The sequence below is a fragment of the Salminus brasiliensis genome, chromosome 11 (assembly GCF_030463535.1).
Source record: "Salminus brasiliensis chromosome 11, fSalBra1.hap2, whole genome shotgun sequence".
Classification (NCBI taxonomy): domain Eukaryota; kingdom Metazoa; phylum Chordata; class Actinopteri; order Characiformes; family Bryconidae; genus Salminus; species Salminus brasiliensis.
The window spans coordinates 29420127-29446030 of record NC_132888.1 but is presented as its reverse complement, the minus strand read 5'-3'; the positions used below and the strand labels follow the sequence as shown (position 1 = coordinate 29446030).

General features: G+C 42.3%; 1 protein-coding gene across 1 annotated transcript in view; it reads left to right on the top strand.

Annotated features, from left to right (window-relative positions):
- LOC140565093 (uncharacterized) overlaps positions 1–19559 on the top strand; it is a 475962-nt gene extending 456403 nt beyond the window's left edge. Inside the window, exon 7 of the mRNA XM_072690905.1 lies at positions 19531–19559. Within this exon, the coding sequence (XP_072547006.1) occupies positions 19531–19559 (29 nt within the window). The remainder of the gene's footprint in view (positions 1–19530) is intronic.
- The last annotated feature ends 6345 nt before the right edge of the window (positions 19560–25904 follow it).

The following is a 25904-nucleotide window of genomic DNA, read 5'->3' as shown; positions in this document are numbered from 1 at the left end:
ACGTGAGACATGCGAGACGTTAGGTGTGGTTTAAAGATGGAATAACCTATAGGAGAAACAGAAAACACCTCAGGACGACTGAAAAACAGTTCCCATCAGCATCACCCAATGTTGTTGCTGATTCCCGTTTCGAGTCGCAGGTCAGTGAATCCGGTCCACCTGCAGAAACTGGTACTGCAAAACAATCAGACTTACCTGAGACATCAGAGAGAGACATTCTTCACAAGGTCAGGAAGACAAGTGAAAACACCAGCAAGATACAAGGACTGAATCTGGAACACACATACCGTACACATTTAGAATATTCACAAACACATTCAGAGGATACGGTTCAAGCTCCTGTCCATCTGCTGACTGAATTTAAAGTTACTGTCATTTATTGCATCTTAGATTTGTTTAGGTTATTCTGCAATGTCAAGCTATTCTCATATCTGAATAAAAAAAAAAACTGTGGGGATGTCACCTATGTTATGTACCAAAGAGGCAACCAAACACAAAGTATATCACAGAGTCATCCTTAGTCCATACTTTACACTGAGGTACCGGTAAGAAAAAAGGAACACCGGCAGTGGTGTTCGAGGAGCCCTTAGCTTTTCTCGGGCCCGTTGAAAGCACTGACCACAGACCTGAAGAAGGCAAAAGACCACAAATTCACTGAGTTACATGACTCGTTAATCAGAGACAGGACTGTTTGTTGTTGACAGTGATGTACAAGCAATACTAGGACGTGAGACATGATGGAAGAACCTGTAGGAGAAACAGAAGACACCTCCTCAGGGCGGCTAAAAGAGTCTCCATCAGCATCACCCAACGTTGTTGCAGATTCCTGTGTCGAGCCGCAGGTCAGTGAATCCGGTCCACCTGTAGAAGCCGGTATTGCAAAACAATCTGACTTACCTGAGTCATATCAGAGAGAGGCATAGAGAGAGGCTTCTTCCACAGACCTGAAAAAGGCAAAAGACCATGAATTCGGTGAGGTGCATGACTCGTTAATCAGAGACAGCACTGTTTGTGGTATTAGGGAAGACTAATTGTGGGCAAGGTTGCTGAAAGAAACAGATCAGACAGACAAAGGCCATGAATATCTGCTGTGCAAATGAAGGGACATCAAATGAAGTGAAAAAAAAAGTGCTCAATGAAATACAAAACAGAACAACAGAAACAGTTGGGTTTGAACAGAATAGCAAATCCAAACTAGCTAAAAATGAACATGCAACAGAAGCAAGCTGCTCCAGATGTGGTTATGAACATAAACAGAAACAATGTCCTGCCTATGGCCAAGTGTGTAAATCCTGCAACAGAAAAATCACTTTACCAAAAATGTGTAAAACAAAACAATCAGAGCAGAATGAGGAAAAAAAAAAATATCATGCAGATGAACGAAGGACAGAGCAGGAAGATTTCTTCATTGGAACAGTTGAAATCAGAAAAACAGAATATTAGACAAACAAACACTGTCACAACAAAAGTGAAAAGTGAAATCTTGAAATAAACAAGAACATTGTTTTCAAGTTGGACACTGGTGCTGAATGCAAGGTCATCTCAGGAAATGTCTACAAGTCACTTCGGTTTTCAAGCTGAATTCTGGAGTTTTGTTTTAAATCTCTCACATATTCTAGACACTGCAGGTCACCGTTGGAAAAGCTAACGCTCACCTGTGAACACAAAAGCCAAAAATGCAAGATTGAATTTCACATTGTTGACAGTGATGTACCAGCAACACTAGGACGTGAGACATGATGGAAGAACCTATAGGAGAAACAGAAAACACGTCCTCAGGGTGGCAGAATAAGTTTCCATCAGCATCACCCAACGTTGTAGGAGATTCCTGTGTCGAGCCGCAGGTCAGTGAATCTGGTCCACCTGCAGAAACTGGTACTGCAAAACAATCAATCTTACCTGAGACACATCCGAGAGAGGCATTCTTCACAAGGTCAGGAAGACAAGAAAACACAAGGACTGAATCTGGAACACACATACAGTGCACACTTAGAATATTCACACACACATTCAGAGGACACGGTTCAAGCTCCTGTCCATCTGCTGACTGAATTTAAAGTTACTGTCATTTACTGCATCTTAGATTTGTTTAGGTTATTCTGCAATGTCAAGCTATTCTCATAAATATGGTGTCAAATGTACAGTTCATGTAGTTCAGTTCAGAGAATTCATCTCATTTCCCTTGAGTTTTAAAGCATTATGGTCCGACAGTGTTTGTATGAACGTTGTTGAGAGTCCTGCACAGCCCAAATCATCCTCATTTATAGTTCTATTCATATTAAGAGAAACAAAAATATATAAATTCAAGTGTGGGGATTTCACATGTTATGTAGCTAAGAGGCAGCCCTACCTAAGAATCACGCAGGTCACCCAAAAGTAATAAAGTGTAAGTTTACCTTCCTTCATACTGCACAGCCATGCTGTGAGGTGAGGATGACTCCAATCGAGGCCCCAGAACCAGACAGCAGGCAGGAGGGTGGTGGAGAGAGCCAGGTCTGCCGACGGAACAGTTGAAACTGGGCATCTCAACACATGGGAAAGAGAGAAAAAACACAAAGGGTTAGGAGAGAGGGAGGGGGGTATCACAGCAAAAACTTTTTAGAGTGGTTACAGCAGGACAGGGTAGGCAAGAGCAGCCAAACGCACCCGCAGACAGCAGGGGGCAGCTCAGCACACGGGGAAGAGAGAAGAAATTAAGAAAATAATAATAATAATAATAATAATAATAATAATGAAGAAAAGGTTTAGGTTTATATATGAATATGAACAGCATTGTTACACCGCTCAAGCACAACAAAGCAGTCAAACAATTTATACAAAACACAGCAGTGTAACCACTCATGCAGAACACAAGCAGGAGAGAGCAGCAAAACACTGTTCAAACAGAACACAAGCAAGTGCCACAGCAGCGAAATATTGTTCAAGCACAAGACAGCAGCGAAACAATTTTGATGCAGGACACAGCATCCCCACATGGTAAAAGCAGAACACAGCAGTGAAAGGTTGTTCAAGCAGAACACAGCAGTGAAATACCAATCAAGCAGAATACAAGCAAGTGGCACAGCAGCGAAACAACTTTGATGCAGGACACAGCAGCCCCACATGGTAAAAGCAGAACACAGCAGCGAAATATCATTCAAGCAGGGCACAGCAGCGTAACAATTTTGATGCAGAACACAAGCAGGACACAGCAGCCCAACACGGTTCAAGCAGAACATAGTAGCGAAATATCGTTTAAGCAGGGCACAGCAGCATAACGTTGATGAAAAACACAAGCAGGACAGCAGCGAAATTATTATACAGAACAAGTGACACTGTTCAAGCAGAACACAGCAGAGTAACAAATTTGATGCAAAACACAAAAAGGATACAGCAGCCCAACACGGTCGAAGCAGCACACAAGCAAGGGGCACAGCTGCAGCCACCTTTAGCACTGTGCTTGCAAGTCAATCTAATCAAAAATTGGATTTTTAGGTGCAAAAGTCTTACCTGTTTCTTACAGAGAGTGGGATTGTTGAGGAGTCTGAAATGGTACAATGCGCCACCTTTCCGCACGTCGCAGGGAAAGATGCAGTGATGGTCTACAACATGTTACAATTCAGAGAGAAAGAAACTGAAACAAGAAATGTGCTGAAAAACAAGTTCAGGGATTACTGAGAGTCAAGAAAGAACCTACCCTATGTTCACCATTTGTTCTTCACGAGAGCTCAGGATCCAGCTGAAAGCGTACGGGAAGAATTCGGGGACCAAAAACTGCAGAATTCAGCACAGTACTCACATATTCTGGCCACTGCATGTCACCGTTGGGAAAGCTACCACTCACCTGTGAACACAAAAGCCAAAAATGCTAAACTGAATTTCACATATTGTTGACGGTGATGTACCAGCAATACTAGGACGTGAGACATGGGAGATGTTAGGTGTGGTTGAAAGAGTGCATGGAATCACAAAGTAAAATGACATTCTGAAAGACATTGATCTGTTCACTGTTCTTGGATTCCTACCAGGACATCACCACATTCAAGTAGATCCCATGGTCTCACCAGTGATTCATCCACCAAGAAAAGTCCCGACTGCCCTGAAAGACAACAATCATTGATGAGCTACACAAAATGGAGAAAAGGGGTGTAATCACCAAACAGCATGAACCGAACGACTGGGTAAGCAGCATGGTCACAGTGGTGAGGATTTTGGCAGATCAAACTTCATGATGAAAGTTCCAAGCTCTGCACACTGAACATACCCATTGAAAGATACAGATTCCTTTGACTTTCTTTTGGAGTGTCCTCAGCTTCAGATGTATTCCAAAGGTCAATTGCAGACTATTAAAGGCCTGGAAGGTGTCGTCAATGTTACGAACGATATCTTAGTCTGGGGTGAAACGGTCAAGGAAACATGACGGCAGGCTCATCCAAGTGCTGAAAAGGGAAAAACCGTGGAACCTGAAACTCAGCAAAAACAAGTGCAAGATCAGATCATCCCAAATCAGTTACACTGGCCATATGCTCGCTGCAGAAGGTCTCAATCCAGATCAAGATAAAGTGAGAACTGTAACACATATGCCTACACCAGAAAACAAACAGGCACTCATGAGATTAATGGGCATGATTCAGTACCTTTCCAAGTTTATTCCCAACCTGTCTGAAGTCAGTGCACCTCTCAGAAAACTGCTCGAGCATGACACTCCGTGGCAAGTCGAGCACAAAGCTATGAAAAACTGAAATCTCTGGTACTGGTAACACCATGGTACTGGTACACCATCTGTAGATGCGAGCTCAGAAGGCTTCGGAGCAGCAGTTCTGCAGGAGGGAAAGCCAGTGGCTAAATTACATTCCGAAAGGCAACAGCAAATGATCCAGAGATGCAGCTACTACACACAAGGACCATGGAAGGATGGCCCAATGAGGAAAAATCCAAACATACTGGACATTCAAAAAAGAAAAGCAAAATGCAGATTTAAGACAAGCTGTAGAGAAGACAACTCAAGTAGAACAGCTATTATGACAGACAGACAAAGAGCGCACCAAGCATATACATGTGGGACAAGGTGAGAATTCAGTGAGGGCAACCTGCTATCATGATCAGCCACGATTCTTCACAGTCCAGACGCCAGATGGAAGAACCTATAGAAGAAACAGAAAACAGAACACACATTCACAGAACACGGTTCAAGTTCCTGTCCTTCTCCAGATGTGGTTATGAACATAGACACATTTTTGGTAAAGTGATTTTGCTGTTACAGGATTTGCACACTTGTCCATAAGCAGGACATAGTTTCTGTTTAACAAAACAAACCAGAACAGAATGACGGGGGGGAAAAAAATCATGCAGTTGAACAAAAAGGCAGAGCAGGAAGATTTCTTCATTGGAACAGTTGGAATAAGAAACAAAAACAGGAGTATTAGATAAACATCAACACTAACAACAAAACTCAATAGAATAACTGCCCTGAAAATAAAACTTTGCATTCAGCACCAGTGTCCAACTTGAAGACAATGTCATCGCAGCACAGATCTACAAATCAGGTTTGAAACAAAACTCAAATCAAAAATGCAAGACTGAATTTCACATTGTTGACAGAGATGTACCAGCAATACTAGGATGTGAGACATGTGAGACGTTAGGTGTGGTTTAAAGATGGAAGAACCTATAGAAACAGAAAACACCTCAGGACGACTGAAACAGTTCCCATCAGCATCACCCAATGTTGTTGCAGATTCCTGTGTCGAGCAGCAGGTCAGTGAATCCGGTCCACCTGCAGAAACTGGTACTGCAAAACAATCAGACTTACCTGAGACACATCGGAGAGAGACATTCTTCACAAGGTCAGGAAGACGAGTGAAAACACCAGCAAGATACAAGGACTGAATCTGGAACACACATACAGTACACATTTACAATGTTCACACACACATTCAGACGACACGGTTCAAGCTCCTGTCCATCTGCTGACTGAATTTAAAGTTACTGTCATTTACTGCATCTTAGATTTGTTTAGGTTATTCTGCAACATCAAGCTATTCTCATAAATATGGTGTCAAATGTACAGTTCATGTAGTTCAGTTCAGAGACTTCATCTCATTTCCCTTGAGTTTTAAAGCATTACGGTTCGACAGTGTTTGTATGAACGTTGTTGAGAGTCCTGCACAGCCCAAATCATCTTCATTTATAGTTCTATTCATATTAAGAGAAACAAAAATATATAAATTCAAGTGTGGAGATTTCACATGTTCTGTAGCTCAGAGGCAGCCCTAGCTAAGAATCACGCAGCTCACCCAGAAGTACTAAAGTGTAAGTGTAGCACAGAGTCGTCCTTCCTCCATACTTTACACTGAGGAACTGAACCGGTTAGCAGAGGGAAAAACGGCCGTGGTGGTCGAGGAGCTCCTCGGCTTTTCCGGGGTCACGCAGACGCCGCCAGTCCCTCTCCGGTGCGGGAGTGGAGACGACGACTCTCGGTGTCCGTCGCGCCGGTAGTGCTGGAGCTCAGACGCCGCGTTGGAGGAGTCACGGGTCAAGCTGGACGACTTCCTTGCAGAGCGGCTGGAAAGCTGGTTTTTCCGCGGTCGCCATGTTTCTCGAGGGTAAAGAGAAAAACGCAAAGGGCGGGTAGTGAGACAGAGGACTGTACAGTAACACAGACAGCACAAGGATTCCAACAAGTGCCTCAGATGAAGAAGACAAAGCTCACATTACGGACTATAAAGTAGGATGGCCGGTCGAAGCTCTGTGTGGAATCACGGCTCGAGCTTTGAAAGCAGGGCCGCATCGAAACAGCAGCTCCGAGTCTCCTGAAAATACCTACGATCACGTGACCGCCGGAAACGAAGCTTCGTTACGTCACTGGAACGCAATCACGGTTCAATGCGCGTGAGTTTCCGGTCCCGCTGTAGACGAGCTGCATATAATCTGAAATATGTACTTAAATAAAACGGAAATACAGAACATGTGTGAATTTGCTTCACTTTCATGATCAAATTATTGACATTCCTCAGCATTCAAGGGTTTTTACTGAAGACGATGTGAAATGACCTTGAATAAAAACATTTTACAGCTCTATTTCTGTGTTCAACAGATGTACAGTCTACATGCACATTCAACAGTGGTGTTTTTCCCTTAATCTAATAGTGTCAAACATGCTGTTTTGTTTAGGAGGAGAGTAAAGGACTTACACACTCAGATGAAATTCATTCAGTTAAAGGAAGAAACGCAGTCCGACATCGCTGTATGGAGCAGTTTGGACAAAGCTTATGAACACAAGTGAATCAGGCAGTGGTGGTGTAGTATTGTATTTGTACAACAGGTGGCGCAGTAGAGCTGTGAAGCTGAGCAGCATCCAACCACTTTTCCCTCATTTCTGCATGAAAGGGTTGATTGATTACAGACTCATTTTTGTGATAAAGGATCTGCCCTGTTTTTAGACTTTTATAAAGCCTCAGTTCAGCAGAGCTTTATTTTATTAAGTAATTATTAGATATTTTCTTTATATTATCTGACAGTAACACACTATATGTCCAAATGTTTTTGGACACCATTTTTTAATCAATGCATTCAGCAATCAGTTGCACCCATTGCTGAAACTGTCACTGTAATGCAGTATTGCCAATAGAATAGGACTCTCTGGAACAGATAAACATGAACCTATCGGCTCCATGCCTAATGCCAATCGTGGCCTAGAGGGGTATAAAGCCTCCAGCATTGAGCTGAGGAGAGGTGGAACTGTGTTCTCTGGAATGATGGTGCTCATGATGTCCTTTACTTCTAGGGTGAGCTGGGGAAACTTTTTACTTTGAGTTGGAGATGAGGTTGGGTGATCATCCAATATTCTGACCTCACCAATGCTCTTCTTGCTAAATGCATTCCTCACAGCAATGCTCCAAAATCTAGCAGAAAGTCTTCCATGGCAGTAGAAACAGTTACTTCAAGAAAAGCAGGCTAAACTCCTTTTTAATACTCTTGAGTTTAAAAGAAATAACAAATAAGCAGGTGTCCAAATACTTTTGTCATATAGCTTTTTTCTTAGAAATGCTGAATTCTTTTGTTGAAGAGACTCTGGTCAGTTCTGAGAGCAGCAGGTCTAAACTTAAACCTGGAATAAATAAAGAGAGGAGTTTTAGATTTTACTTTGAGTAGAAACAAATAAACATCCAGAACACATCAGTAATGCAGAACAGCTCTTCATTCAGGCTCTTTTCCTGAACATGATATTAATAATATAAATTTTACAGCTGTTTGGAAAAGATGAAGCATTAAGGAGGAGTCTAAAGTAAGTGTAGAAATGAAGACACTGCTCAGCACTGATGTAAGTATTAATGATAAACTGATTAGTCGTGTGCTTCTCTGTGGACGAGTTGTGATGAAAAGGAGGATCTCAGCCCGTTCTCTTCCTACAATGGAAAACACACACACACACACACACACACGTTAAACACTGCATACACTTCCATCTCCAACTATGAGGGTTTATTTAGGGTGTATTCTACACACTGTACACTAACACGTTTCTATAAAACAACAATGGGGCAGAAATGAAAATATTGCAGCACTGATATTAAAAAGTATCATGAGTGTTTGAGCAGCATGAGTGTAGAGCTTTTGCACTGACTGCATTTTAAACTGAAGGTCACACTGATGGTCAATAAGAGGAAATATCTCACATACTTTAAAAATGAATCTTAGTCTAGATACAGGAGAGGGGGAGTGGATTTTTACATTTGAAGATTTTCTATTCTAAAATGATGAATCCTCCTGGGGTGGTGAAGCTGATCAACAACACATTTAGTTCTTATAAATGTCAGTAGGGGGATTTCTCTGAAGACTGTTCTCTGATGAGGGCTGGTAGCTGGATTGGTTCTTGAGAGGACCTGATGCTCCCTGAAACTGAAGTTCAAAATGGAAAGTTGTGTATTAGACATCTCTCCTGTTGTGAAAGACATTTGTGTCACGTAGAAGACATGAACCTTCTCAGGGCCTTTATTCCTTCACCTCTTAAACTCCCAGACTTTGACATTCTAAGGATTATTATTCAGCAAGGACATGGAATACAGCACACACTGCCCAAATCCTTCTAAAGGTAGAGGAGTGAGGAATGAGTTCCTGTGGAGTTTCAGAGGTTAAAAGGGTTCATGATGTTCACCACAGTTTAAACAAACACTGAAAGTTACCTGGAATCGTACTGGACATCTTCTCTAACTGGCTACAAGAGGTATAGTCTTCCTTGTCTTCAGGATCTGCTTGAGAGACAACATGACAGATTATCTAGAACATGTCAAGTGATGTGGATAACATCAAATACCTCCGAGTTTGATGCTAGTTAATAATAATAATAATAATAATAATAATAATAATCTGAAGGGGAGTTGAAGCCTCGGTCTCCTGGTTTCCTGCATCACTGTGGGAGCAACGGTTCTAGCTCAACAACGACCCACAGAGCAGGACTTTCCTAATTGAACCCAGCCAGTAGGTCAACACTTAGATCCATGCTTGAGGGCTACAAGGGGTGTACCCTTGTTGACTTTGACAGGATCTGTGGGAAAAAAAGATTAAACAACAAATATATTTATTTACTCACCACTCAGCTCACATACCTTAAACTTTAGCCTCCTGGTTCTTTGCTTCATGGTGGACTGTGTGAGTACAGCTTCTGCCTCCACCACTGCCCCACAGGGCACATCCTCACAAGCCTGCTGGGAACACGCAGAAGCAGAAACTTCTGCAGAGGAAGCAGAATGATGAGCATCCTGCTGGGAAAAAGAGAAGGTGTTGTGCACCACAGAGTTTGTCCTGAAAAACGTCTTCAGCTTTCTTCCAAGTGTCCTGGAGGCTCGGTTCTACAACATAATCCTTAGCTGCCCTTTCAACTGTAGCACAAAGTGGACATTACATGAAATGTATAAAAATATTTAGTTTAGTAAAAATCTTTGATATTTAATATGCTGTAATTATAGTAATGGAGGACTTTGAGCTCACTGTGTGTATATCTGTTTTAAAGTTATAACAATGTTTTATAGGAATAATTGATTCTGTATTATTACCAAAACTGAAGTTTGACCTGGTCATCAGCAGTCAGCAGTACATTTTCACTTTTGTGGTCACGAGTGAGAAAGTCCTGCTGGTGCAGATAGATCGTGGCACTGAGGAGCTGGAAGAACCCGGTTTTGGCTGGTTGATGAGGATATTGAAATGTCATGGATGTGAATGATGTGAGAGAGGATCCCTACTAGAGAATATCAAGTTCCCGGGGCAGGAAATCAGAATCCTCATCCGAGTTCATCACCATATGCAATATTTTTAGAGTCACTTGGTTGGGGTACTGTTTGGACCACGTTTTGGCATCCATGGGGATGTTGTGGCTGAGACGACATCAGCCTTGGACAGCCAAGCACCACGGCCAGCCAGTTTAATCAAGGCGATGGCATGGTCCACAGTGGCATAGCTGAGACGGAAATCCGACTCAGAAAGCGGGTTGTTTACCTCCTAAGGAGGAGAGATACAGAGTTACAAAATTCAGCCTTGGGAGCAGAGTGAGTGAAGGAGACCCTACGGTCTTGGAGAACCTTCTGGAGCTTGACAACGGTCTAATCCAAGATGCGAGGGGAACTGGACTTCAAAGAAGAGGCGCGTGGAAGCACTGAAAAGGTGGAGCTCAAAGTAGGAGGGCGATGATTGGCAGTCAACAATCTTGTCCTTAGAATGACTGAAGTCCCAGAAATGTCCTAAAAAGCATGTAGATTTATTACTGCTGGCTGGAAGCTTCTGCTGATTATATGGACAAAGCATGTAGATACAAGAGGGAATTCATTAAGTGGTTGGTTGGTATAAACAGAGGTCTGATAAAAATAGTAAATAAACAGACTTGCTGTCGACACTGGAAATGGCTCAGGTTTAGAAGTCTCACGTGGGAGACCTCCTACAGCACAGGTAGAAGTAAGGTTAAGGTTAAACCAAATGGTTTTAGTCAGAGAGGAAAACATGCTAATTAACTACATCAATTCAGAGTCTCTGCAAATACATTTCAGGATCTAATAAAACCCACAAATTCATTTTATCTTGTGTTGCCAAAGTATGAGCAGGACTAGCAGATTTAGCCCCTGCCTCCCAATATCTAGACAAGCAGCAGCTTCTGGAGCTGTTTAATTCTGCTACTTAGAAGGAGGACTACTTTCAGATACTGTAAAGCAATCAGTACTTTTTCATTACGCTTCAGAGCTAAAATGTGACCCTGGAAGTTTTCAATTCCCACTTAAATAAGAACTAATGAAATATGTGAGGTAAAGTTGAGTGAAACAGAGCTAATGCAGCTCAGCATCAGCTATTAACTCTAACTAATATTCCTACTGGAGGAAACAACAAGATCAGCTAAAACAGCTAACGGCAGAAAGCCTGTGTTGTCGGATGAAACAGTATATAAAAGTTAGTCCGTTTTTATCAGGACCTTTTCCAACAACGTGGAAAATAAGACCCCTCTTTTAGAAAGGTTAGAGCTCCCGAAGTTTCTAAGTTAACGCCGAACATCAGCAGCGCTAGCAAGTTAGCTCCTACAGTCGTACAGCTAAAGTACAAACACACACGAAACCAGAAAACCAAGCTTTCAAATATTCGCTGTACGTTTATGGTCACATATAAGGTAAAAGATCAGCTTAAAAGCAGCTAGTTCACATGAACTCACCTGGCTCTATCGGGAACGTCTGTCCTGGGTGCCTCCTTGAAGTAGACTGACAGACTGGAAGGGGCGATACCGGTGACTGCGCCTCGTCCCAACAGAACTGGACTACAGCTTCATTTGGGCAAAGCTGGAGCGACGATGAGGATTGCAGATGGAAAATCTTCCATAAACTCAAAACTGCTAAAGCTCCTCATTTAGATAAGGCTTTAAACACTGTACACTCATATGCAATTGTACACACACTGTTTAATTAGCATATTTGATTTCATTTAGAAAGTCCAGAATATGCTGCTATAGTATTTCTATGTTGTTTATTTGATGAACAATTCACATTTAGTACATCATACATATTTATAGTACAAAACTGTAAATCATACAGATTTAAACATTTTATTATATTTTTATTTTATTAAATAGGTTAATTCTCAGCGTCTTTAAAGCTTGCAGATGAAAACACTGAGAGACAGAAAGTGTAAACTTCAGTACTGGAAATCATGATGTAATTGAATTTATTAAAAAATAAATGAAGTGAAATGAAAACTTTAACACTGTAGAAGAAATCTGTCTCTACTGGACAGACACGTCACTTCCGGCTGACAGGTCCAGCGCTGCTCTCCTGCTGCTTGTTTCTCCCAGTCATATCTTTGTATCAGGGATGAGCAGAACGAGGCTTTTTAACCATTTGAAGCCGAAGTGGTTCATTTGAAGCTGTACTGCGCCACCTGTTGTACAAATACAATACTACACCACCACTGCCTGATTCACTTGTGTTCATAAGCTTTGTCCAAACTGCTCCATACAGCGATGTCGGACTGCGTTTCTTCCTTTAACTGAATGAATTTCATCTGAGTGTGTAATTCCTTTACTCTCCTCCTAAACAAAACAGCATGTTTGACACTATTAGATTAAGGGAAAAACACCACTGTTGAATGTGCATGTAGACTGTACATCTGTTGAACACAGAAATAGAGCTGTAAAATGTTTTTATTCAGGTCATTTCACATCGTCTCCAGTAAAAACCCTTGAATGCTGAGGAATGTCAATAATTTGATCATGAAAGTGAAGCAAATTCACACATGTTCTGTATTTCCGTTTTATTTAAGTACATATTTCAGATTATATGCAGCTCGTCTACAGCGGGACCGGAAACTCACGCGCATTGAACCGTGATTGCGTTCCAGTGACGTAACGAAGCTTCGTTTCCGGCGGTCACGTGATCGTAGGTATTTTCAGGAGACTCTGAGCTGCTGTTTCGATGCGGCCCTGCTTTCAAAGCTCGAGCCGTGATTCCACACAGAGCTTCGACCGGCCATCCTACTTTATAGTCCGTAATGTGAGCTTTGTCTTCTTCATCTGAGGCACTTGTTGGAATCCTTGTGCTGTCTGTGTTACTGTACAGTCCTCTGTCTCACTACCCGCCCTTTGCGTTTTTCTCTTTACCCTCGAGAAACATGGCGACCGCGGAAAAACCAGCTTTCCAGCCGCTCTGCAAGGAAGTCGTCCAGCTTGACCCGTGACTCCTCCAACGCGGCGTCTGAGCTCCAGCACTACCGGCGCGACGGACACCGAGAGTCGTCGTCTCCACTCCCGCACCGGAGAGGGACTGGCGGCGTCTGCGTGACCCCGGAAAAGCCGAGGAGCTCCTCGACCACCACGGCCGTTTTTCCCTCTGCTAACCGGTTCAGTTCCTCAGTGTAAAGTATGGAGGAAGGACGACTCTGTGCTACACTCACACTTTAGTACTTTTGGGTGAGCTGCGTGATTCTTAGCTAGGGCTGCCTCTTAGCTACAGAACATGTGAAATCTCCACACTTGAATTTATATATTTTTGTTTCTCTTAATATGAATAGAACTATAAATGAGGATGATTTGGGCTGTGCAGGACTCTCAACAACGTTCATACAAACACTGTCGAACCGTAATGCTTTAAAACTCAAGGGAAATGAGATGAAGTCTCTGAACTGAACTACATGAACTGTACATTTGACACCATATTTATGAGAATAGCTTGATGTTGCAGAATAACCTAAACAAATCTAAGATGCAGTAAATGACAGTAACTTTAAATTCAGTCAGCAGATGGACAGGAGCTTGAACCGTGTCCTCTGAATGTGTGTGTGAGCATTGTAAATGTGTACTGTATGTGTGTTCCAGATGCAGTCCTTGTATCTTGCTGGTGTTTTCACTTGTCTTCCTGACCTTGTGAAGAATGTCTCTCTCTGATGTCTCAGGTAAGTCAGATTGTTTTGCAGTACCAGTTTCTGCAGGTGGACCAGATTCACTGACCTGCAGCTCGAAACAGGAATCTGCAACAACATTGGGTGATGCTGATGGAAACTCTTTCAGCCATCCTGAGGACGTGTTTTCTGTTTCTCCTATAGGTTCTTCCATCATGTCTCACGTCCTAGTATTGCTGGTACATCACTGTCAACAATGTGAAATTCAATCTTGCATTTGTGGCTTTTGTGTTCACAGGTGAGCGTTAGCTTTCCCAGCGGTGACTTGCAGTGTCTAGAATATGTGAGCGGTTTTCAAGCTGAATTCTGGAGTTTTGTTTCAAATCTAAGTGACTTGTAGACATTTCCTGAGATGACCTTGCATTCAGCACCAGTGTCCAACTTGAAAACAATGTTCTTGTTTTATTTTCAGTGCAGTTATTCTATTGACTTTTGTTGTTACAGTGTTGATGTTTATCTAATACTCCTGTTTTTGTTTCTTATTTCAACTGTTCCAATGAAGAAATCTTCCTGCTCTGCCTTTTTGTTCAACTGCATGATTTTTTCCCCCTCATTCTGTTCTGATTTGTTTTGTTAGACACATTTTTGGTGAAGTGATTTTGCTGTTACAGGATTTGCACACTTGTCAATAAGCAGGACATTGTTTCTGTTAATGTTCATAACCACATGTGGAGAAGAACAGGAACTTGAACTGTGTTCTGTGAATGTGTTTTCTGTTTCTTCTATAGGTTTCTCCATCTGGCGTCTGGACTGTGAAGAATCGTGGCTGATCATGATAGCAGGTTGCCCTCTCTGAATTCTCACCTTGTCCCACATGTATATGCTTGGTGGGTTCTTTGTCTGTCTGTCATAATAGCTGTTCTGCTTGAGTTGTCTTCTCTACAGCTTGTCTTAAATCTGCATTTTGCTTTTCTTTTTTGAATGTCCAGTATGTTTTGGATTTTTCCTCATTGGGCCATCCTTCCATGGTCCTTGTGTGTAGTAGCTGCATCTCTGAATCATTTGCTGTTGCCTTTCGTAATGTAATTTAGCCACTGGCTTTCCCTCCTGCAGAACTGCTGCTCCGAAGCCTTCTGAGCTCGCATCTACAGATGGTGTACCAGTACCAGAGATTTCAGTTTTTCATAGCTTTGTGCTCGACTTGCCACGGAGTGTCATGCTCAAGCAGTTTTCTGAGAGGTGCACTGACTTGAGACAGGTTGGGAATAAACTTGGAAAGGTACTGAATCATGCCCATTAATCTCATGAGTGCCTGTTTGTTTTCTGGTGCAGGCATGTGTGTTACAGCTCTCACTTGATCTGGATTGAGACCTTCTGCAGCGAGCATATGGCCATGTACCGCATTTGTGATGATCTGATCTTGCACTTGTTTTTGTTGAGTTTCAGGTTCCACTGTCTTTCCCTTTTCAGCACTTGGATGAGTCTGCTGTCATGTTTCCTTAACCGTTTCACCCCAGACTAAGATATCGTTCGGAACATTGACGACACCTTCCAGGCCTTTAATAGTCTGCAATTGACCTTTGGAATACCTCTGAAGCTGAGGACACTCCAAAAGAAAGTCAAAGGAATCTGTATCTTTCAATGGGTATGTTCAGTGTGCAGAGCTTGGAACTTTCATCATGAAGGTTGATCTGCCAAAATCCTCACCACTGTGACCATGCTGTTTACCCAGTTATTCAGCTCATGCTGTTTGGTGATTACACCCCTTTTCTCCATTTTGTGTAGCTCATCAATGATTGTTGTCTTTCAGGGCAATCAGGACTTTTCTTGGTGGATGAATCACTGGTGAGACCATGGGATCTACTTGAATGTGGTGATGTCCTGGTAGGAATCCTAGAACAGTGAACAGATCAATGTCTATCAGAATGTCATTTTACTTTGTGATTCCATGCACTCTTTCAACCACACCTAACATCTCCCATGTCTCACGTCCTAGTATTGCTGGTACATCACCGTCAACAATATGTGAAATTCAGTTTAGCATTTTTGGCTTTTGTGTTCACAGGTGAGTGGTAGCTTTCCCAACGGTGACATGCGGTGGCTAGAATATGAGAGTACTGTGCTGAATTCTGCAGTTTTTGGTCCCCGAATTCTTCCCGTATGCTTTCACCTGGATCCTGAGCTCTCGTGAAGAACAAATGGTGAACATAGGGTAGGTTCTTTCTTGACTCACAGTAATCGCTGAACTTGTTTTTCAGCGCATTTCTTGTTTCAGTTTCTTTCTCTCTGAATTGTAACACGTTGTAGACAATCACTGCATCTTTCTCTGCGACGTGTGGAAAGGTGGCGCATTGGACTTTTTCAGACTCCTCAACAATCCCACTCTCGGTAAGAAACAGGTAAAACTTTTGCACCTAAAAATCCAATTTTTGATGAGATTGCCTTGCAAGCACAGTGCTAAAGGTGGCTGCAGCTGTGCCACTTGCTTGTGTGCTGCTTCGACCGTGTTGGGCTGCTGTATCCTGCTTGTGTTTTGCATCAAATTTGTTACGCTCCTGTGTTATGCTTGAACAGTGTCACTTGTTCTGTATAATAATTCCGCTGCTGTCCTGCGTGTTTTTCATCAATGTTATGCTGCTGTGCCCTGCTTGAACGATATTTCGCTACTGTGTTCTGCTTGAACCATGTTGGGCTGCTGTGTCCTGCTTGTGTTCTGCATAAAAATTGTTATGCTGCTGTGTCCTGCTTGTTTTGCATGAAAATGATGATGCTGTGTTCTGTATAATTTGTTTTGTTGCTTTGTTGTGCTTGAGTGGTGTTACAGTGCTGTTCATATTCATGCATAAACCTAAACCTTTTTTTCATTTTTTCCTTCATTTCTTCTCTCTCCCCCATGTGCTGAGCTGCCCCTGCTGTCTGCTTGTGCGAGTGCATTTGTGTTTGGCTGCTCTTTACTACCCTGTCCTGCTGTAACATCTCCCATGTCTCACGCCCTAGTACTGCTGGTACATCACCATCAACGATATGTGAAATTCATTTTTGCATTTTTGGCTTTTGTGTTCACAGGTGAGCGGTAGCTTTCCCAGCAGTGACATGCGGTGGCCGGAATATGTGAGTACTTTGCTGAATTCTGCAGTTTCTGGTCCCCAAATTCCTCCCGTCCTGCTTGTGTTCTGCATTAAAATTGTTACGCTGCTGTGTCCTGCTTGATTGGTATTTCACTGCTGTGTTCTGCTTTTACCATGTGGGGCTGCTGTGTCCTGCATAAAAAATGTTACGCTGCTGTCTTGAGCTTGAACGATATTTCGCTGCTGTGTTGGGCTGCTCTGTCCTGCTTCTGTTCTGCATGAGAATGGTTACACTGCTGTGTTCTGTATAAATTGTTTGACTGCTTTGTGCTTGACCGGTGTTACAATGCTGTTCATTTTCATATATAAATATAATCCTTCTTCATTATTATTGTTTATTATTATTTTTTTTTCTTCATTTCTTCTCTCTTTTCCGTGTGCTGAGCTGCTGAGCTGCTAGTTTTGATTTGCTTTTGTGTTCAAACCCAACTGTTTGTTTTGTTTCTGTCGTTCTGTTTTGTTTTTCATTGAACACTTTTTTTTTTTTTTTTTTCACTTCATTTGATGTCCCTTTATTTGCACAGCAGATATTCATGGCCTTTGTCTATGTCTGATCTGTTTCTTTCAGCAACCTTGCCCACAATTAGTCTTCCCTAATACCACAAACAGTCCTGTCTCTGATTAACAAGTTATGCACCTCACCGAATTCATGGTCTTTTGCCTTTTTCAGGTCTGTGGAAGAAAGCCTCTCTATGCCTCTCTGGGATGTGATTTAGGTAAGTCAGATTGTTTTGCAATACCGGCTTCTACAGGTGGACCGGATTCCCTGACCTGCGGCTCGACACAGGAATCTGCAACAACGTTGGGTGATGCCGATGGGGACTCTTTTAGCCGCCCTGAGGAGGTGTCTTCTGTTTCTCCTACAGGTTCTTTCATCATGTCTCACGTCCTAGTATTGCTTGTACATCACTGTAAACAATGAGAAATTTAATCATGCATTTTTGATTTGAGTTCTGTTTCAAATCTGATTTGTAGATCTGTGCTGTGATGACCTTGTCTTTAAGTTTAAACACTGGTGCTGAATGCAAAGTTCTTGTTTTATTTTCAGTCCAGTTACTCTTTTCACTTTTGTTGTGACAGTGTTGAGGTTTCTCTAATATTCTGTTTTTCTGATTTCAACTGTTCCAATGAAGAAATCTTCCTGCTCTGCCTTTTGTTCAACTGCATGCTTTGTTTCTGTTTATGTTCATAACCACATCTGGAGCAGCTTGCTTCTGTTGCTTGTTCATTTTTAGCTATTTAGGATTTGCTCTTGTGTTCAAACCCAACTGTTTGTTTTGTTTCTGTCGTTCTGTTTTGTACGTCATTGAGCACTTTTTTTCACTTCACTTGATGTCCCTTCATTTGTACAGCAGATATTCATGGCCTTTGTCCGTGTCCGATCTGTTTTCCTCAGCAACCTTGCCCACAATTAGTCTTCCCCAATACCACAAACAGTCCTGTCTCTGATTAACGAGTCATGCAACTCACTGAATTTGTGGTCTTTTGCCTTCTTCAGGTCTGTGGTGTACGCGTCAGTGCTTTCAACGGGCCCGAGAAAAGCTGAGGGCTCCTCGAACACCACTGCCGGTTTTCCCCTCTGCTTGTTTTCCTCTCTTCTTACCGGTTCCTCAGTGTAAAGTATGGACTAAGGACGACTCGGTGATATACTTTGTGTTTGGTTGCCTCTTTGGTACATAACATAGGTGACATCCCCACTTTTTTTTTTTTTGTTTGTTTATTTGTTTTTATTCATATATGAGAATAGCTTGACATTGCAGAATAACCTAAACAAATCTAAGATGCAATAAATGACAGTAACTTTAAATTCAGTCAGCAGATGGACAGGAGCTTGAACCGTGTCCTCTGAATGTGTTTGTGAATATTCTAAATGTGCACTGTATGTGTGTTCCAGATTCAGTCCTTGTGTTTTCTTGTCTTCCTGACCTTGTGAAGAATGCCATTCTCGGATGTGTCTCAGGTAAGTCTGGTTTGTTTTGCAATACCAGTTTCTGCAGGTGGACCGGATTCACTGACCTGCGGCTCGAAACGGGAATCGGCAACAACATTAGGTGATTCTGATGGAAACTCTTTTTCAGTCGTCCTGAGGATGTTTTCTGTTTCTCCTTTAGGTTCTTCCATCTTTAAACCACACCTAACATCTCGCATGTCTCACGTCCTAGTATTGCACTGTCAACAATGTAAAATTCAATCTTGCATTTTTGATTTGTAGATCTGTGCTGCGATGATATTGTTTTCAAGTTGGACACTGGTGCTGAATGCAAAGTTCTTGTAGTTTTATTTACAGTCCAGTTATTCTGTTCACTTTTGTTGTGACAGTGTTGATGTTTTTCTGATTTCAGGTTTTCCAATGAGTAAACCTCTGCATTTTGTTCAACTGCATGATTTCTTTTCTCCTTCTGCTTTGATTTGTTTTGTTAGACAAATTTTTGGTAAAGTGACACACTTGTTCATAAGCAGGACATTTGTTTCTGTTTCTGTTCATAACCATATCTGGAGAAGGACAGGAACTTGAACTGTGTCCTGTGAATGTGTGTTCTGTTTTCTGTTTCTCCTATAGGTTCTTCCATCTGGTGTCTGGACTGTTAGGAATCGTGGCTGATCATGATAGCAGGTTGCACTCTCTGAATTCTCACCTTGTTCCACATGTATATGCTTGGTGGGCTCTTTTTCTGTCTGTCATAACTTTTCTGTGTGAGTTGTCTTCTCTGCAGCATGTCTTGAATCTGTATTTTGCTTTTCTGCTTTGAATGTCCAGTATGTTTGGATTTTTCTCATTGGGCTATCCTTCCATGGTCCTTGTGTGTAGTAGCTGCATCTCTGGATCAGTGCGCTGACTTCAGACGGGCTGGGAATAAACTTGGAAAGGTAATGAATCATGACCATGAATCTCATGAGTGCCTGCTTGTTTTTTGGTGTAGGCATGTGTGTTACAGCTCTCACTTTCTCTCGATCTAGATTGAGACCTTCTGCAGAGAGCACATGGCCATGTACCGGATTTGTGATGTGATCTGAAGGTGGATCTGCCAAAATCCTCACCGCTGTGACCCTACTGCTTACCCAGTCGTTCAGTTCATGCTGTTTAGTGATTTACACCCCTTAATTTTGTGTAGCTCATCAATGATTGTTGTCTTTCAGGGCAATCAGGACTTTTCTTGGTGGATGAATCACTGGTGGGACCATGGGATCTACTGAATGTGGTGATGTCCTGGTAGGAATCCAAGAATAGTGAACAGATGACTGTCTATCAGAATGTCGTTTTACGTTGTGATTCCATGCACTCTTTCATCCACACCTAACATCTCCCATGTCTCACGTCCTAGTATTGCTGGTACATCACAGTCAACAATATGTGAAATTCAATTTAGCATTTTGTGTTCACAGGTGAGTGGTAGCTTTCCCAACAGTGACATGCGGTGGCCAGAATATGTGAATACTTTGCTGAATTCCGTTTGTACGCCTCAGTGCTTTCACCTGGATCCTGAGCTCTCGTGAAGGACAAATGGTGAACATAGGGGTAGGTTCTTTCTTGACTCTCGGTAATCGCTGAACTTGTTTTTCAGCACATTTCTTGTTTCAGTTTCTTCCTCACTGAATTTTAACATGTTGTAAACCTTCACTGCATCTTCCCCAGCGACGTGCGGAAAGGTGGGGGCATTGGACTTTTTCAAACTCCTTAACAATCCCACTCTGTGACAAACAGGTAAAACTTTTGCACCCACAGTCTCCAATTTTCCAAGAGATTGCCTTGCCAGCACAGTGCTAAAGGTGGCTGCAGCTGTGCCACTTGCTTGTGTTCTGCTTGAACCATGTTGGGCTGCTGTGTCCTGCTTGTGTTTTGCATGATCGTTGGTACGCTGCTGTGTTCTGCTTGAACGATATTTTACTGCTGTGCCACTTGCTTGTGTTCTGCTTGAACGATGTCAATTAACTGTGTTGTGTATAATAATTTTGCTGCTGTGTTCTGCTTGATCCATGTTGCGTTGCTGTGTCCTGCTTGTGTTTTGCATAAAAATTATTCTGCTGCTGTGTCCTGCTTGAATAATATTTCTCTACCATTTCCTGCTTGAACGGTGTTGGGCAGCTGTGTCTTGCTTGTGTTTTGCATGTAAATTGTTTTGCTGCTTTGTTGTGCTTGGACGGTGTTACAGTGCTGTTCATATTCATATATAAACCTAAACCTTTTCTTCATTATTTTTATTTATTTATTTATTTATTTTCCTCACTGAATTGTAACATGTTGTAGACCTTTACTGCATCTTCCCCAGCGACGTGCAGAAAGGTGGCGCATTGTACTTTTCCGACTCCTCAACAATCCCACTCTCCGTAAGAAACAGGTAAAACTTTTGCACCCACAGTCTCCAATTTTTTACAAGATTGCTTTGCCAGCACAGTGCTAAATGTGGCTGCAGCTGTGCCACTTGCTTGTGTTCTGCTTGATCCATGTTGGGCTGCTATGCCCTGCTTGTATTTTGTATGATCGTTGGTACGCTGCTGTGTTCTGCTTGAACGAGATTTCACTGCTGTGCCACTTGCTTGTGTTCTGCTTGATTGGTATTTTGCTGCTGTGTCCTGCTTGTGTTTTTCATTAAAATTGTTACGCTGCTGTGTTCTGCTTGAACGATGTCAATTAATTGTGTTCTGTATAATAATTATGCTGCTGTGTGTAAAAATCAAATTTTTCTCGAGATTGCCTTGCAAGCACAGTGCTAAAGGTGGCTGCAGCTGTGCCACTTGCTTGTGTTCAGCTTGAACCGTGTTGGGCTGCTGTGTCCTGCTTGTGTTTTACCTAAAAATTGTTACGCTGCTGTGTCCTGCTTGATTTGTATTTCACTGCTGTGCCACTTGCTTGTATTCTGCTTGATTGGTATTTCACTGCTGTGTTTTGCTTGAACAACATTTCACTACTGTGTTCTGCTTTTACCATGTGGGGCTGCTGTGTCCTGCATCAAAATTGTTTCGCTGCTGTCTTGTGCTTGAACGATATTTCGCTGCTGTGCCATTTGCTTGTGTTCTGCTTGAACCATGTTGGGCTGCTGTGTCCTGCTTGTGTTTTGCATGAAAATTACACTGCTGTGTTCTGTATAAATTGTTGTTTTGCTGCTTTGTTGTGCTTGAGCGGTGTTACAGTGCTGTTCATATTCATATATAAACCTTTTCTTTCTCTCTCCCCCCCATGTGCTGAGTTGCCCCCTGCTGGTGCGAGTGCATTTGTGTTTGGCTGCTCTTGCTTACCCTGTCCTGCTGTAACCCTTCTAAAAAGTTTTTGCTGTGATTCCCCCCTCCCTTCCCCTCCTAACCCTTTGTGTTTTCTCTCTCTTTCCCATGTGTTTCAACTGTTCCATCAGCAGACCTGGCTCTCTCCACCACCCTCCTGTCCGCTGTCCGGTTCTGGGGCCTCTAATGGAGTCATCCTCCCCTCACTGCATGGCTGTGCTTGTGACAGTGTACCTGCATGGACTTTAACATTTCACTCCTGTTCATCTTTTTATGGCTTGACGGCACCTTGGCCATACTCCCTTAATTCCGTGTTTTATTCCTGTTTTGCTTTTCATTGTGCTATCCGGTGTCGACCAGAGGAGGATGGGTTCCTCTTTTTCCTTGCCACTGTTGCCACTGGCTTGCTCAAACGATCTCTGTAAAGCTGCTGTGTGACCACATTTGTTGTGAAAGCGCTGTATAAATAAAATGTATTTGAATTGAATACTGTATTCTGTATGAGTTATGCTCCTCTATGCTGGTTGTGTAGTGTTATGCTACCGTATTCTGGTTGAAAGAGTACTGGTACTGTATTCTGTATTAAAATAATTATTCTAATGTTTTCTGTATGAAAGCATTATGCTACTCTGTGAATGAACAGTTTCAGGCTACTGTGTTCTGTAACACCTCGTTACGCTACTCTATTCTTGTAGAACAGTGTTCTGTTACTGTGGTCTGTAGGAAAGTTCTGCTACTTTTCATACAGAATTCAGTAGCATAGCTCTGAATACGGGATACAGTGTTGCGCTTCACATTCAACACAGAGCTTGTAGCGCCCCCTATGGATTCTATAAGAGGGTTAGCGTAGCCTATTTTTCAGATAACATGATTCACCCCCCTGAAATGTAATCCTAAAAATACTGTAAATATCAGAAATCAAACATTTCATACCCCACTGTATCTAGGTTAAAGTACCTGAAACAGAATTTCACACAGTTGAAAAGACCTAAAATAAAATGTTCATTTTCCCACATCCTGCAGTTTAAAGTACCTGACCGAGAACACCAAAAGTTTCACCCCACACAGGTGAAATGAGCTGAAAGGAAATGCTAAATTCTCCACTTCATACATCTGATAGAACAATCAGAACAAATCAAACGCTGCAGACTAACTAAAAGACTGTGGGCTATGCTGCATGAAAGTAAGGCAGCACCCTCCCGCGTGGGGTGGACTCCACCATCCCTGCCTATAAAACCAGGCTTGTCCTCATACTTTATCCAGTTGTCTATGAAGCCCACATGATTTTCTGAACACCACTTGGACATCCAGCGGTTTAGAGCTGTGAGTCTGCTGTAAGCCTGAGGGCAAGCAGCAGAGCATATTACGACATCGCCTGGGCCAGTGTAGTCTCCTCTTGAATATTATCCTTAGTCACTTTAGATATCCACAGGCCAATATTACTGGCCCCTACATGAATGACTATCTTTGACTATCCTTAATATATTAAATATCACACTGATAATAAAAAGATTTATTACTTTTTAAAATATATCTACCAAATGTCATTCATTTATTATTAGAATAAACAAATGAAGCCATTTGTTCCTTAAAATGCGTAATTTTTCCAACACAAAGCCAAGATGTGATTCTGAACAGTGACTGAAGAAAAGTATCAGGACCTCGTTTAATTTGAGTGGGAGAGATGGAACAAAGTGGGCAGGTAATTGGAGGGGAAGACGGTGCAGAGGTAGGTTGGGTCATGTTTGCTTTAAATGATTTAGACATAAACATGAGTAAATCTGTCTCACCCTTCTCATCTCATTTTATTGGTTGCCTCCTTAAAAATGAGCGTCATGTTTAGCTGGAGTTGCAACATTTTTAAACATGGAGTCGAGACTTTTGTAATTGTGTTGCGTTAGGAGGATCAGTGATGGCAGTGGTGGCTCAGCGGTTAGAGCGCCGGGATATCGATAACAGGGTTGTGGGTTCGATTCCCGGGCTCGGCAAGCTGCCACTGTTGGGCCCTTGAGCAAGGCCCTTTACCCTCTCTGCTCCCCGGGCGCTGGAGTTGGCTGCCCACCGCTCTGGGTGTGTGTGTGTACTCACTGCCCCTAACACGTGTGTGTGTGTGTGTGTGTGTGTGTGTGTGTGTGTGAGTGTGTGTTCACTACCAGATGGGTTAAATGCGGAGGACACATTTCGCTGTACAGTCCACACTGTACAGTGACAAATACGTGCACCTTTTTTTTTAAATGATGGGTGTCTTTAGGAAAGGGCAGTAACTTCAGCCATTACTAACCAAGAAGGACCAATTTGGGACATATCTTTTATGGGTATGTCCTTTATGTATACAGTGCCCTCCATAATTATTGGCACCCCTGGTTAAGATGTGTTCTTTAGCTTCTAATAAATTGAGTTTTTTTCTAAATAATATAGGACCACAATGGAAAAAAGAGTAAAATCCAACCTTTAAAAATCCCACATTAAGAAATAATTGTTTAACATCAAATCATGTGTGCCACAATTATTGGTACCCCTGATGTTTATACTTTGTACAACCCATTTTGTACAACCAATGTTTCACAAGATGGGAGAATACAGATAGAGGGATCTTTGACCATTCCTTTTTGCACAATCTCTCTAAGTCATCCAGAGACCTGGGTCCTCTCCTCTGCACTATCCTCTTCAGCTTACCCCACAGGTTTTCAATGGGGTTGAGGTCTGGGGACTGAGATGGCCATGGGAGGAGCTTGATTCTGTGTGTGGTGAACCATTTCTGTGTAGATTTGGCCATATGTTTTGGGTCATTATCTTGCTGAAAAACCCAGTGACGACCCATCTTTAGCTTTTGGGCAGAAGCCACCAGATTTTGTTTTAAAATGTCCTGGTATTTCAAAGCATTCATGATGCCATGCACCCTAACAAGGTTCCCAGGGCCTTTGGAAGAGAAACAGGCCCACAGCATCACTGATCCTCCCCCATATTTCACAGTGGGCATGAGGTGCTTTTCTGCATACTCAGCTCTTGTGTTACGCCAGACCCACTTAGAGCATTTGTTGCCAAAAGGCTCTATCTTAGTTTCATCTGACCAAAGCACACGGTCCCAGTTGAAGTTCCAGTACTGCTTAGCAAACTCCAAACATTTGCGTTTATGATTGTGAGTGAGAAAAGGTTTTTTCCGTGCATGCCTCCCAAACAGCTTGTTGGCATGCAGATAGCGCCTGATGGTTGTTTTGGAGACTTTGTGACCCCAAGAAGCTACCATTTGTTGCAATTCTGTAACAGTGAGCTTTGGAGACCTTTTTATTTCTCTTATCATCCTCCTCACTGTGCGTGGTGGCAAAATAAACTTGCGTCCTCGTCCAGGCTTGTTTACCACTGTTCCGGTTGTTTTAAACTTCTTAATAATTCCTCTGACAGTAGATATGGACAGGTGTAGGTGAGTGGCTATTTTCTTGTAGCCATTGCCTGACTTGTGGAGGTCAACACACATCTGCCTTACTTGAATGGTATGTTCGTTTGTCTTTCCCATGTTGAAGAGAAATGGCCTCTGTGTCACGTCATATTTATACCCCAGGGAAACAGGAAGTTGTGAATTACAAATAAATGTTCCTACATACTCTGATCAACTTCGTAAACTACTGTAGAATTGACAGAAATACTTTAATTACATTTATTTCCTAAGAAATGTTAGGGGTGCCAATAATTGTGGAACAGGTGATTTTATGAGTTAAA